Raw genomic sequence first — 14,190 nt, forward strand, 5'->3', positions numbered from 1 at the left:
AAATATAAGACTGTAGATTTTAGGGGCTAGATTTTGGATCCTTGTGAGCCTTCCTTTTTGAAGTTTCAAAAGGTTATCTTAATACTGTGGGATTTATTACCCACTTGATTTTTTTTCCATCCCTGAAGGATAATCTCTGGCATTCACTGAGCATTTATCAGAAGCTCCCTCTAGGGTGGGATTCACAACAGAAGAGCAGAAATCTTGGTCTTTAGACTATTCTCACAAATAATTTTTGCACAAGTAATTCAAGGTCATCCTGCCAGAGCGGAGACTAAATCCTAATTGTTTGTGCAGTTTTTCTAATTATGTCCAGATGTCGGGCTCACTTTTATCTTTGGAAACCTTCTTGATTCTTGTGGGATGAGCCAAAAAGCACAGACACGTGGTGCCTGAAAATGCGTTCAAACCCCTCATGCCAGACCACATATTAAGATATGAAAGTACTGGATCTCAGTGTGACGTGGCTGAAGGGCTCAAGGCCTATATTTTGGGGAAGATAAGGTGCTGCTCCAGTAGAGTTAAGTTGGTAAAAAGAGAGCCAAGAATAGCCATGGGGGGAATAATCTGTTTTCCAAAAGAGGGTAGTCGTAATGAAGATCAAAGGGAAAAGTCCAGAAGATATACTTTGGCTCTTATGTCTAAGAGGCCAGTAAATCAGTTTTGATCAGTTAGGGGAATATATTTTCCTGGTGCTCTAAGCTTTCCGACCTGCTTACCCTTGTTGGGCAAGAAGACTGAGATACATTATGATCAAATTAAATGGGTCCCAAAGAAAAAAGTAGATGATTCTCTTAAGTGTTTATGTTCTAAAAAATATCAACTTGGAACCAGTATTTGTTAAAAAGAAATATTTAATCCCGACCAAATAATACTTATTAGGTATTCACTATGTGCCCTTACTGTGTAGTGTACAAAAAACCAAATGAGACATTTGCTGCCAACCAGGAATTTGTAGGTTGAAAGGGGATGATGACATTTGTCATTATCATTATCTAACATGTATAGAGTGCCTATTATTCTTACCATTCTTTCTAATTCCTTATATATCTGGAGCTTTACCCTAGGTGCTTCTCATAGTGGTATTTATGTTGACATCACTTTGTTAAGGAGGACCTTCACAGAGGCAAGTAGTAATGTTAAGCCAAATACTGGATAAGTGATTCAGGGAAGTGTTAAAAGAATTTGTGAGAACTTAGATATACAGAGAGATGGGAGGATGATATTCCATGCAGGTGCAGACTCAGAAAGGAGAGGTATGTTATATATTAAACATTCAGTTTAGCTGAAGTGGGTGGGTGTTGCCCAGATATTGGAGGACCTTGAATGCCAGAGTAAGAAGTTTGAACTTGATCTTGTTGGTAATAGGGTAGTACAAAGACATTTTGATCAGAAAAGTGAAATAGCAAAAGGTTTTTTTAAAAGCAGATTCAGTTGGATGATATGGAGTTTGAAAAGACTAGGAACAATGAGACCAATTACGAAATTGTTGCAATAACCACCGGATCATTCTCATCTATGACCCTTTTGTATCTTTTTGGGTATGCCAACTCTATTGCTCTAGTCAGTAACACCTTGAAATCTGGATTTAGATCTCTTTGAATAGATATATGGTAGCATACTAGACGGAGAAGGCAATGGCATCCCACTCCAGTACTCTTGCCTGGACAACTCCATGGACGGAGGAGCCTCGTAGGCTGCAGTCCATGGGGTCGCTGAGAGTCAGACATGACTGAGCGACTTCACTTTCACTTTTCACTTTCATGCATTGGAGAAGGAAATGGCAACCCACTCCAGTGTTCTTGCCTGGAGAATCCCAGGGACAGGGGAGTCTGGTGGGCTGCCGTCTCTGGGGTCGCACAGAGTTGGACACAACTGACTCGACTTAGCAGCAGCAGCAGCAGCATACTAGACTTAAAGAACCAGAGCATCACTGCCCAGAAGTCAGTTCACATAGAGGCAATTACCAAAACTGGTTCCTAGAAGAGTTACTTGGGTTGGACTCCAGGGAACCTTGTAACATCATTCTGGGAATTCTTAGTGGTTTCAAAGAACATTCAAAGGAATATTTATGGCCACGTACAGAAACTTGGATAATAACTTGTGCCATTAGATGGGTTAATACATGTAAAGCACTTAGGTGCCCCAGTCTTGAAACCAAAAACCACACACATAATGAAAGTTAGATTAAAAAACAAAACAGTAACCCTGTGATAAGGTATATTATTCCATGCTAGAAGGAAACGTTTGAGAGATTACTTGAGTTGTTTTGTTGTAAATATTCATGCATGAAACAGAGAAGAAAATGTAGACTTTTTCCAGTTCTGTAGTTTAAACCAGGTAGAAAAGAGTGACTATAGAAATGAAGGAAAAGGTAGATTGACCGTCGTAGTTTACTTAGTGACAGTCTTAAAAATGAACATTTTAAATGGAAGGGCATGAAGTTTAATGTCTAATAGATGGTCATTCCAAAGGAAAAGAAGGGCCTCCGTCTTTGGTCAAGCTTCTTCCCAGTTATGACTGCCTTGGCATTGTGTTATAGTTCATATAAATCCAGAAATATAAGTAGATAGAGAAAAGGGGTCCTTGTGTTCTTTTAATTGAGTTATTGATATATAATTCACTCATTTAAAGTATACGGTTCAGTGAACTGTACACTTTGAGTCTAACTTTTTATGGACTCACCATGGTCTAATTTTTTAAATTTATTATTTTTTAATTGAGATATAATTCACATATAAAATTCACCATTTTAAGGTTACAGTTCTGTGGTTTCTAAGAATGTTTTAGCCGGGTTGTGCAGTTATAACCACTGTTGAATTTCATATATTTTTGTTATCCCCCAAACCAATATCCTGTTAGCAGTCACTTCTTGTTACCCTTTTCCCCCATCCCAAGGCACCCATTGATCTGCTTTCTGTCTCTTAAGGATATGCCTATTCTGAAAATGTTATATAAATGTAATCATGCAAAATGCAGCTTTTGTATCTGGCTTCTTTCACTTATCAGGGTTCGTCAATGTTATAGGATATATCAGTAGTTCATTCCTTTTCATAGCTGAATAATATTCCATTTGTATGGATATACCTGATTTGGTTCAAAATCTAATTTTTGAACATTTTAATCACCCTCTAAAGAAACTCTGTATCCAAAATACTCACTGCCCCAATAACCCTAGGCAACCGCTAATCTACTTTTGGTCTCTACAAATTTGCTTATTCTGAACATTTCATATAAATAGAATCATAGAATGTGGTTTTTGTGACTGGCTCCTTTCATTCAGCATCCTGTTTTCAGGGTTCCTCTGTGTTGTACCATATGTCTGTATGTATTTTTTGTCTCCAAATAATACTCTCCTATATCTATATATAGACATCACTTTTTATTATTTCCTTCATCAGCTGATGATTTTTGGATTGTTGTGTCCTTCTGCTTTTACATAGCATTTTTCAAAGAAAACTAAATATAAGATACAGTTGCTTATGAATTTGCCCTTTTGTGGACTTTGACAGATTGTCCATTTAGCTTACCAGGTGCTGCTTACAAAGAGAAACAGGCCAGTCATAATGTAGGAATTCAGGCTTTCTTTGCATCAGATGAAAATCAGAGCAAGACATGGCTGTTTTCCAGGTTTGACTTTTCTGTTGAGTCCATTCTCCCAGTGGCTTCAGGTTTCTGGTATTATCATTCAGTGGAACGTCTTCATTTCCTGGGATACACCTGAGAAAAATACCACAGCTCACGTTGAAACACAAAGGCCACCGGCTGGCAGAAGCCCTGGGGACAGCATCGTCTTTAATCAGTGGGGAGCAGTTCTCTGACACCTTTCAATGTCGTCAGGCTGTTGTCCAGCGTGCCTGATGGTCTCACTCAGGAGTGCTGAAAGAAGAGTCCAGAGATAAGGTTACTGGGAAAATTCCATTCTCCCAGTCTTTCTACACTCAGTCTAATGACAGTTCGGATATGTCAAGAATTTTCATTTTGATTTTAGAGCATTTTGCAATATGAGAGGCAGCCTTGAAGCCTGATGATCAGGGTTCAGATCCTGTCCTTGTATAACCTTAGGCAAATTTCTCATCTAGAAAGTGGAAATGATAGTGGTGGTGGTGGTGGTTTAGTTGCTAAGTTGTGTCCGACTCTTCTGACCCCATGGACTGTAGCCCGCTAGGCTCTTCTGTCCATGGGATTTCCCAGGCACGAATACTGGAGTGGGTTGCCAGTTCCTTCTCCAGGGGACCTTTCCGACCTGGGTTCTCAAAAGATGGGAGGACAAAGGGAAACGATACATCGTGTGGCACTTAGTAGGTGCCAACAAGGGCACCTTCCCTCCTACTTTATTTACATGGTGTTCCTGAAGCTTGGATGGCAGCATCCTGTGGAAGCATCAAGCCAAGGGCCTGAAACTTAGAAAGCATTCGGTCAATGTTAGTTGCATTTGAACCTGAGTTCCCGAAGTCTAATTCCTCTTGTAGGTATAGTTCAGTGTGTGGGGGATGTGATGGAAAGAGATGGAGACAGGTCTCAGATACTGAATCAGTCAGTTTTTGCTGTGTGACAAACCACCTCAAAAACTTAGTGATCAGCTGGGGCTGACTTCTGAAGGCTTCATCTAAGACCATGTTGTCGGGGCTTCTCTCTGCTTCCAAAGTTTTAAATACATCGCATTTACACATGTTTTCTTCTAGTACTTATGCTGCTACTGCTGCTGCTAAGTCGCTTCAGTCATGTCCGACTCTGTGCGACCCCATGGACTGCAGCCCACCAGGCTTCTCCATCCATGGGATTCTCCAGGCAAGAACACTGGAGTGGGTTGCCATTTCCTTCTCCAATGCATGAAAGTGAAAAGTGAAAGTGAAGTCGCTCAGTCGTGTCTGACTCTTAGCAACCCCATGGACTGCAGCCCACCAGGCTCCTCTGTCCATGGGATTTTCCAGGCAAGAGTACTGGAGTGGGGTGCCATTGCCTTCTCCGACCTAGTACTTGTGGTTTCCATTTTTATAATTAGAGCTCTTTTTCATTTGGAGTTTTCCTGGTTGAAGATAGGAGGTGTGGTTACAATATAGTCTTTCCCCAAACAGCTGTCCAGTTGTTTGAAAGACATTTAGGCTTTCTGCCTTGTTCTGGTTATTCTATTCTCTTCAGCTGGTCTGAACCAGTGTTGTTGTTGTTGTTGGGTTTTTTTGGTTGTTTGTTTTTTGCTGCACTGTGTGACCTACAGAATCTTAGTTCCCCTGACCAGAGAAGAAACCCGTGCCCCCTGCATTAGAAGCACTGAGTCTTAACCACTGGACCACGAAGGGAGTTCCAGGGTATTTTGTGTAAAAGCACACTGTGTACTGCCTGTGTCAGCCGCCTGTAGCACTGTCAGAGTTGCTTGGTTCAAGGAGGCCCTCTCAACACCCATTTTTATTTGTAGGATTATGGGTAGACTTGCTACAGAGTTGTCTCTGAGCCAAACTTCTCCTCTGATGATCTCCATAGGAAGGGACTGATCAAAAGGACTTTATGTCCTAACTTGTTGGAAAATCCAAAACACCCCCATTTTTACAAGTTTTATTTTGTTTCAGTTCCTTCAGAACTATATTATGAATTAATATCTTAAATTTAACTTTAAAAGTGTATAAAAAATTAACTTAAAAAGTAAGTGTAAAAAGCACTTCACATCATGCCTAGAACAGACAAAACAAAACAGACATTGAACACAGTTGTTGACTGGTCCCAGCAAAAATCGTGTTTAATCCCTAATAAACGAGGGGGCAACAGTGAAGTAAGCTACTGGCAGCATCTAGAAGTGGGCAAATCTGGGATTGACCGCTGTTGAACTTGGCAGTGGTGATGGTAAGTAAGACAAACATCTGAGAGGCAGTCAGGATGCTGGCTTGAAACTGGGACTGAGCGTATGTCGGGAAATAAGACTGCAGGGAACAAGGGTGCTTGGAGAGAAACACGTGCTGTTCTTTATGTTCTGGCCCTACCTGTTCACTTCTTACAGCTCTGAACCTTCTAGTCTTTTTTCCTGGTTACTGGGGGAAAAGGCAGTATAAATCCACATGCAAAGTACTGGAAAAAAAAAAAAAAAGCTTCTATACTTCCCAGTATTAGGTTGCTGTGAAATAAGTACCTTCAGCTAACTAGGTTTTTCAGTTATTCCGGGTAAAGTTGCTCTTTCTGCAATTGTTACTAGTTCTAGTGAGCAACTGCTGTATTCTGCTCTCATATGGTAACTGCTGTTACATAACCACTGATTCTGCTCTGTAGCCGCCCTGCTGTGGGACTGCTAACCTAAGTTCTTCGACCAGTCTTCCCCGACCACCTGTCTTATAAGATCTTGCTATCTCCTGGGCATGTGTAACTCTTACAGTCAACTCTATTTAATATCCTATACGATCTTCTTTACAGAGTGATGTAAGTCAGAAAAAGAAAAACAAATATCATATATTAACACATGTATGTGGAATCTAGAAAAACAGTACTGAGGAACCTGTCTGCAGCACAGGGATAGAGATGCAGATGTAGATAACGGATTTGTGGACACAGGGAGGGGAGGAGAAGGTGGGACCAATTGCGAGAGTAGCACTGAAACATCTACACCCCCATATGTGAAACAGAGAGCTAGCGGGGAGCTGCTGCATAGCACAGGGAGCTCAACCCGGTGCTCTGTGACGACCTCGAGGAGTGGGCTGGGGTGGGGGGTGGAAGGGAGGGATATATGTACAGTTATGTCTGATTCACTGTTACATGGCAGAAACCAACACAGCATTGTAAAGCAGTTATCCTCCAATTAAAAATAAACTTAAAAAAAACTTTGAATCAAGGAAAAAATATTTTAAAGAATTCAGTAAAATCACCTATAATCCTGCTATCAGAGATAAATCCTATTAACATTTTAGTCATATTTTTTTCTAAACATTTTTTCTCCTATGTATATAATTTTACCGAGTTGAGATTATACTATGTATATAATATTGTATCTTTATTTTTCCTCCTTAACTTTATCATAAGCCATTTGTAAACAGTGTTTTAAAAGTTATATATTTCGTGGAGCGGATTGTGACATACTTGGATTTTCTTTTTCAGACCTGTTTTTCTCATTTGTCAAATTAGATCGTGAGTTTGCCAAGGGAAATCAATCAGTCTGGGGTGTCATCCCCTGTCCTGACTCTAATGTCTGTGGAGCATATTATATATGTAGATGATTAATAAATACTTTGGCTTGTGCATCTCTTTTCAGTCTAAATGTTATAGAAGAAACTCTTTGCTATCAGGGATCCGAAAACTATGACTTGCAGCTGACTCAGGTTCTTTGCATCACCAAGTCTTTCCATTTAGAAAAAGCGACCCAGAGGGGGCCGTGAATCCTCTGAAATCCTATGGAACGTATTATGAATGAGAATTTTTTGGGTGCATTTTCCTATACTTTTCACTAGAACATTAAAGGATTATTTAACAAAAAGCAACTGATTCCATAACAGTAGCCCACCTGGAGACAGATCCATTTACTAAACTTGTCTGAAATCTGAGATAGTATATTTGTCTTGGTTTTCAGGAAGGGACGAGACCATGCAGCCTGCCAGACCATCGTTCCTTGAATATTTCGAACAAAAAGAAAAGGAAAATCAGATCAACAGCTTCGGCAAGAGTGTCCCTGGCCCATTGCAGAACTCCTCAGATTGGAAAGTTCCCCAGGATGGAGACTATGAATTCGTAAGTAGAGTTGGAAGCAGATGGTTATGTCTGCTGGGGAAAGCTGTTTGAAAGATCACACACCCACTTCTGTCGTTTCTCTCAAAGTGCAAAGTGCTTGAGCATTTTCTCGTGCAGCTCACACCTCCTGTAAATGCCCCTGGCAGCAGCTCCTGTCCCGAGGGGCTCCAGGGTCTTGAGACCACATTTTGACTGACATTTGAGCCGTTCCGAGGACCCTCAATTAGTGGCACCATTTTTTGTGACCATCCAAACAAAGCAGCTTTAATAATTATTTCCTCACTTGCCATTTTTCCTTTAGTTGAGTTTGAAATTGTTAACAGTAAAAGAAATATTCAGCCATCCGATGAAGATTCACTGTCTTTCATAGTCTATCTGGGCTTGTGATTTTATATTTAAGAAATAGACTAGAGGGAAATTAGTGCTGCTTAATTGTGTCTTTGTTGTTTGGTTAACCATTATCCTAATATTAGGCTCTCTGAGAGGATTATTCTGAATTTTGTCTGAGGATGAATATTAAATCATTCCAAAGTTTCCTATGAAAAACTGGGTGTGTTTTTCCTTTTTCTGCTGTGGAACATTCTCCCTCAACCACAGACACTTGTTAATGTCTGCAGAGATTTAGTGAGTAGAGTCAGTTAAAAAAAAAAGTGGAAAAAAATAAGCTAAAGGGTCTGCATTCCTTTTCTAGAATTTCCTCTTTAGGATTATTTAGTTTTTACATTTGTCAATTCTATCATCATTTTCTTGTTGTTTGTAAGAGCTTAGTTTGGGCATTCTGTTTGGGCTTGGGGAGACTTTCCAGTCCTGGCTTTCTCCTGCCTTACTAACTGGCCCAGAGGAAACGGTGTCATTCTTCCATAACATACTTTCTGCTTTTGTAGACTAGCAGGAAACAGGAGTGTCAGAGGTTATACAACTAAGGATAACAATCTTCTGAGGACCAGAATAACTCACCTGAAGTTACTTGACCTCTTATAATGTCCCTGAATCCATGTTAGGACCCAGGTTCCTTTGTTTTTTATCATCTGTTTGTTTATTTACTGATTTATTCATCATCTGCTATTATCATCTATTTTTTCATTCATTTATTTATTAGCTCTTTGGGTGCCAGTATATGCCTGACACTTTGCTAAGGGTGTAGGGGTGAACAGAACCATCAGAAACTCATTCCTCATGGAGGTTCATTTTAGAAGAAGAAAAATAAGAATGTAAAATAGTATGTCTGATAGTGATAAGTGTTGTAGAAGGTATGCAGCAGGAGAGAGATTGGTGGGGAAGGGAAGGGGAAAAGCAGGGGCAGGGGACTGTGTGTGAGTGTGTGTGAACATGTAGCAGTTTTAAATAACGAGTTGAGGAAGGTCTCATTGGTAAGAAGATAAGAGACTGAACTTTGTGACCATCCAAAGTGGCTGGAATAGCAAGTGTAAAGTCCCGAGGCAGCGATTTGCTTAGTGTGTTGGCAGAATAGTGAAGTGAATGGTAACGTCTGGAATGGCATCAAGGGGACATGCTGTAGCAGGAAATGAGATCAGGTATAATGAGTCAAATAACATAGGGCTTTTTGTGTAATAATAACTTCAGCTTTTACTCTGAGTAAAATGGAAAGCTACTGGCAAAATGTGACTTGATCCTACTTACGTTTTGAAAATATTATATTGGTTGCTATATTGATACACTATAGGAAAGCTAGATTTGGTGAACACAAGTGTACCTGTTAAACAAACAAAAGAGGTCTGTCTGCTGCCATTTCTCTCTTCTAGGTCTTTGGCATTCATGGTTTTCCACTGTGTCAGGATTCAGCTTCAGAATCCTTCTTAAGACAGTGTTCCAGGCTGCTGTCATTAATTAGAGTAGACCCATGAGTCTTGAATCATCAGGTTTGTGATTCCATCTTGCCTCTGTAGTTGTCTTGGACATCTTTGAAAGGACTGATTTTCTCAGTGAGTGAAACAATTTCCAGGTGCCAAATCACATCACCGTTTTGATGTGATGCTTGAGAATCCTCAGATCTGTAGTCCCCAGGTCTAGTTAGTGATCCTGAGATTCTGGTCAATTTAATCATTAATTTGGGATCAGCAGTTCCTGTGTTTGAAGAACTCATTTCTCTCTGCTATCATTTTCCCAAACTCAGATCACTGGCAGAGAATTTATTTGGACAGGCAAGCTACTTACGCACAGGGGCTTTAGTAGGTCTTTAGAGAAAGAGAGCTCTTCACTGCGGAAGCAGATAACCACTGGGGCGAGCGTGCCTATGAGCACAGTGACTAGATTAGAATGTTGCCCAGGGTGTATTCTTCCCAGCTGGTGCAGGAGGAAGGTTCTGAGACCTACCAGAAGTTATTACCTGGCATCATCCAGCTCACATACCTTTTTGTGTGCCCTATGCAGTGTTTAAACATTTTAAATTAGTTGCCTATGTTTGAAAATTGAGAGCTTCTACATAAAATGTTGGAACTCCAGCTTATTTTGAAAATTTGGAAGAGCTGACCATAAAAGACTTACATTAAAAAAAATTTTTTTTTTATTAATTTTTTGGTTGTGCTGGGACTTCCTTGCTGTGCAGGCTTTTCTCTAGTTGTGGCAAGCAGGGGCTACTCTCTAGCTGCGGTGCGCAGGCATTGCCGTGGCTTCTGTTGCCAAGCATGGGCTCTAGGGCTCCTGGACTTCAGTAGTTGAGGCTCCCAGGCTCTAGAGCACAGACTCAACAGTTGTGATGCACGGGCTTATTTGCTTTGAGGCTTGTGGGATCTTCCCAGATCAGGGATCGGACCTATGTCTCCTAAACTTGCAGGGGGACTCTTTACCACTGAGCTACCAGGAAAACCCCCAGACCTACATTTTTTAAAAAAGGGTTTTTTTGCATTTTTGGCTGCACTGAGTCTTTGTTGCTGCATGCAGGCTTTCTCTAGTTGTGGCTAGTGGGCTTCTCACTGTGGTGCAGTGCAGGAGACTCGGGTTCGATCCCTGGGTTGGAAAGATCCCTGGAGAAGGGAATGGCTCCCCACTTCAGTATTCTTGCCTGAAGAATTCCACGGACAGAGGAGCCTGGCGGGCTACGGTCCATGGGGTCACAGAGAGTCAGACACAACTGAGTGACTACCACTTTTTCTTCCATACATAAGCTACTACACCAAAACGTTCCAAAGATCAGATGAAAACTATTCTTAATGCCTCAGTACTCTTGCTGTATGGCCTGAATCCCAAATCAAGTACATAAAATAATAGTCTAAGTAATCAGGTACTTAAAATAATAGTCCTCTGTCCATGGAATTCTCCAGGCAAGAATACTGGCATGGGTTGCCATTCCCTTCTCCAGGGGATCTTCACAACCCAGGGATCAAACCCAGGTCTCTTGCATGAGGCAGATCCTTTACCATCTGAGCCACCAGGGAAGCCCAGTAGTTTAAAATAATGTTTCTCAAAGTGCAATTCCCAGACAAGCAGCATCAGCATCACCTGGAAACTTGTTGGAAATGCAGCTTCTCAGACCCCACCCCAGACACACTCAGAGGCTCTGGGGACAGCGCCCGTTAATCTGTGTTTTAACCTACCTTATGCATGATCCTAACCTGCTAAATTCATATAAATTTCTTCTTTCTTCCCTACCGAAAATCACTCAGTCATGTCCAACTCTTTGTGACCCCACGGACTATACAGTCCGTGGAATTCTCCAGGCCAGAATACTGGAGTGGGTAGCCTTTCCCTTCTCCAGGGGATCTTCCCAACCCAGGGATCGAACCCAGGTCTCGCTCATTGCAGGTGGATTCTTTACCAGCTGAGCCACAAGGGAAGCCCTTCTTTCCTACTAGGTGCTATAAAAATTCAGAAATCAGGATGAATCCATATTTTAACAACGTTGCATGATTTTTAAATTTCCTTTATACTCCCCTTTTGAGTCTCCTGTACTCTTACCGGAGGAACCAAAGCAGTACCTAAAATCAGAGAAATGTGTGTGTGAAAGTGACATCTGGCAGGGACTTCCCTAGTGGTCCACTGGCTAAGACTCTGTACTTGCAGTGCAGGAGGCCGGGTTCGATCCCTGGTCAGGGAACTATATCACATGTGCTGCAATGAAGAGTTCACATGTCGCAACTAAGACCCGGTGCAGCCAAATAAATAAATATTTTAGAAAAGGAAATATTAAATGATATCTGGCAAAGAAAGAGCCAATCCATTGAGTGAAGAAAGCGTTCTGAGTAACCTCACTAAGGTTAGAGAGAGGGGTATGTGTCAGACAAGCTGCCATGTTCCCCTTAATGGTCTTTCAGAGATTTTCTGATTTCCCAGCAGGCAGTATTTAGTTATAAAGAAGATATTCTCTTTCTTCCTGTGAAGGCAGTTGCTATTTTGAAATGAATTTTTTTTGCCCAGACATGGCAAATGGGAAGTAATTTAATCAGTCAAAAGTGGCAGAATTTGATACTGACAAAAAAACTTATTTTCATCTGCATTGAATTCTTGTTGCATTTTAAAAATTGAATTGACTTGTTTGCCATGCTGAAAAAGCAACAAAGATTTCCTTTAATTTTTGAGACATAATAGTGATTAAAGTATAAATAAAATGTACTTTTAAATGCAATATTCTCTAAAATTTATATTTTATAATCTATAAACACATGCATTTTTGGAAATGAATGTTGCTTTGATGAGAATTCAAACCCTTCCATTTGCCATCATAAAAGCCACAAAAAGCTGTCAACTTAAACCCGGTTTGGCTCATGGACCTTCCAAAAACACAGTGTAGTATTTTCATCTAAGGAGGCTCAGTACCAAGGGGGGTGAACAAGACAGGCCAGCCCTGGGCGCTCCTGGACTTGACTGTGGTGAGGGAAACAGACATCAAGTCAGATAATCTACCAGTTCAGATAGTAGTGGCTATTATTATTTTAAAGGAGCACAGTAAGACATAGTGTAAGAGAAGGCCTTGCAGAGGACGGAGCTGAGAAAGACACCTGTGTCTATATAGGAATTTTTGTGTGTAATAATAAAATGCAGAATAATGCAAACAGTGTGATATTATTTGCATAAATTTTTTGAAAACCACAAACGGTGCTACATATTTCTGTTATGCACACATGCAACTGTGTAGGTAAAAAAGGATATGAAACTACTTGGTGAGAGTCACTACATTTGAGGAGAAGAACGTCAGTTTTAACTGTTTCTACAGTGAGAATGTATTGCCATATTAACATATTACTTGCTTAAATTAAAAAAAATAGAGTGAGGTATGTCTTTTTAAAATTCTACTGAGGTCTTCCTGGTTTTAGTCTAAATGGAGTTATCTGGAGCTTCCGCAGACCTAGGATGAACCATGGTACTTTTCAATCTTAGTAACTTTGCAAAGATTGCTGATTATCAGCTCTTGGTATATAAGGTCTAAGAGTATGTTTCCTATTTATTCAAATAGTGTTTCCAGATTTCTTATGACTTACTCTTTTAAAAAAGAGTTGATAGTAACTGGACCCCACATACTCATTCAGTCTGTGTACACTGAGTCCTCTATATGTGAGTAGCCAAGACTGTAAGATCCTTGGTGGCTGGGAATTTTACTCATCTTCATATTCCTAACACCTAGCAATTGCCTAGCTTATAGTTAGTACGGACTTTTCAATTAACCTCAGAGATAGTCTCTGAATTAATTGATTCTTAACCCTTAAAAATTAATAACAGTAATAATTCTTTAATGCCATTAATTAATTGAATTAATTCAACAAATATAGTCATTACCCTGAGAAAGCACATAGTGTAGCATAAAAAGGTAATCAAATAATTTCAATATCTTGTGCTAATAATAGCTTACATTCCTTGAGAACTTACTGTGTGCCAGGCATGGGTCTAAGGTCCTTTATAAACATTAGCTCAGTTCTCATAACCATTCCAGGTGGTAGGCAATATTATTGCCATTTTATGGATGAGACACTGAGGCTTAAAGGGAGTAAGTCATTGATGAAAGTTGTACAGATTATAAGTGGCCGAGCAAGAATTCAGCTCCAGAGCCTATCCTCTTAACCTTGTTTTGGCCTCTCTCTAGGCTCTTCTGGTAAGTTCTGTTCATAGTTCAGTTCAGTTCAGTTGCTCAGTGTCCTACTCTGTGACCCCATGAACCGCAGCACATCAGGCCTCCCTGTCCATCACCAGTTCCTGGAGTTTATCCAAACTCCTGTCCATTGAGTCGGTGATGCCATCCAACCGTCTCATCCTCTGTTGTCCTCTTCTCCTCCTGTCTTCAATCTTTCCCAACATCAGGGTCTTTTCAAATGAGTCAGCTCTTTGCATCAGGTGGCCAAAATATTGGAGTTTCAACTTCAACATCAGTCCTTCCAATGAACACCCAGGACTGATTTCCTTTAGGATGGACTGGTTGGATCTCCTTGCAGTCCAAGGGACTCTGTTCATACAGTACTTGTAAAAAAAATGCTGTAGGAGCCCAGAAGAGGGAGCAAGAACCTCAGGAAAAAGAACCCAAGGACAGCATCAAGAAAT

General features: G+C 40.6%; 1 protein-coding gene across 2 annotated transcripts in view; it reads left to right on the plus strand.

Moving 5' to 3' along the window:
• STK4 (serine/threonine kinase 4) overlaps positions 1-14,190 on the plus strand; it is a 90,405-nt gene that overhangs the window by 41,224 nt on the left and 34,991 nt on the right. For both annotated transcript variants that reach the window (XM_019972452.2, XM_070801740.1), the window contains exon 10: positions 7,547-7,704. In XM_019972452.2, coding sequence (XP_019828011.2) covers positions 7,547-7,704 — 158 coding nt within the window. The remainder of the gene's footprint in view (positions 1-7,546; positions 7,705-14,190) is intronic.

Source organism: Bos indicus, chromosome 13 (genome assembly GCF_029378745.1).
Source record: "Bos indicus isolate NIAB-ARS_2022 breed Sahiwal x Tharparkar chromosome 13, NIAB-ARS_B.indTharparkar_mat_pri_1.0, whole genome shotgun sequence".
NCBI classification, from domain to species: domain Eukaryota; kingdom Metazoa; phylum Chordata; class Mammalia; order Artiodactyla; family Bovidae; genus Bos; species Bos indicus.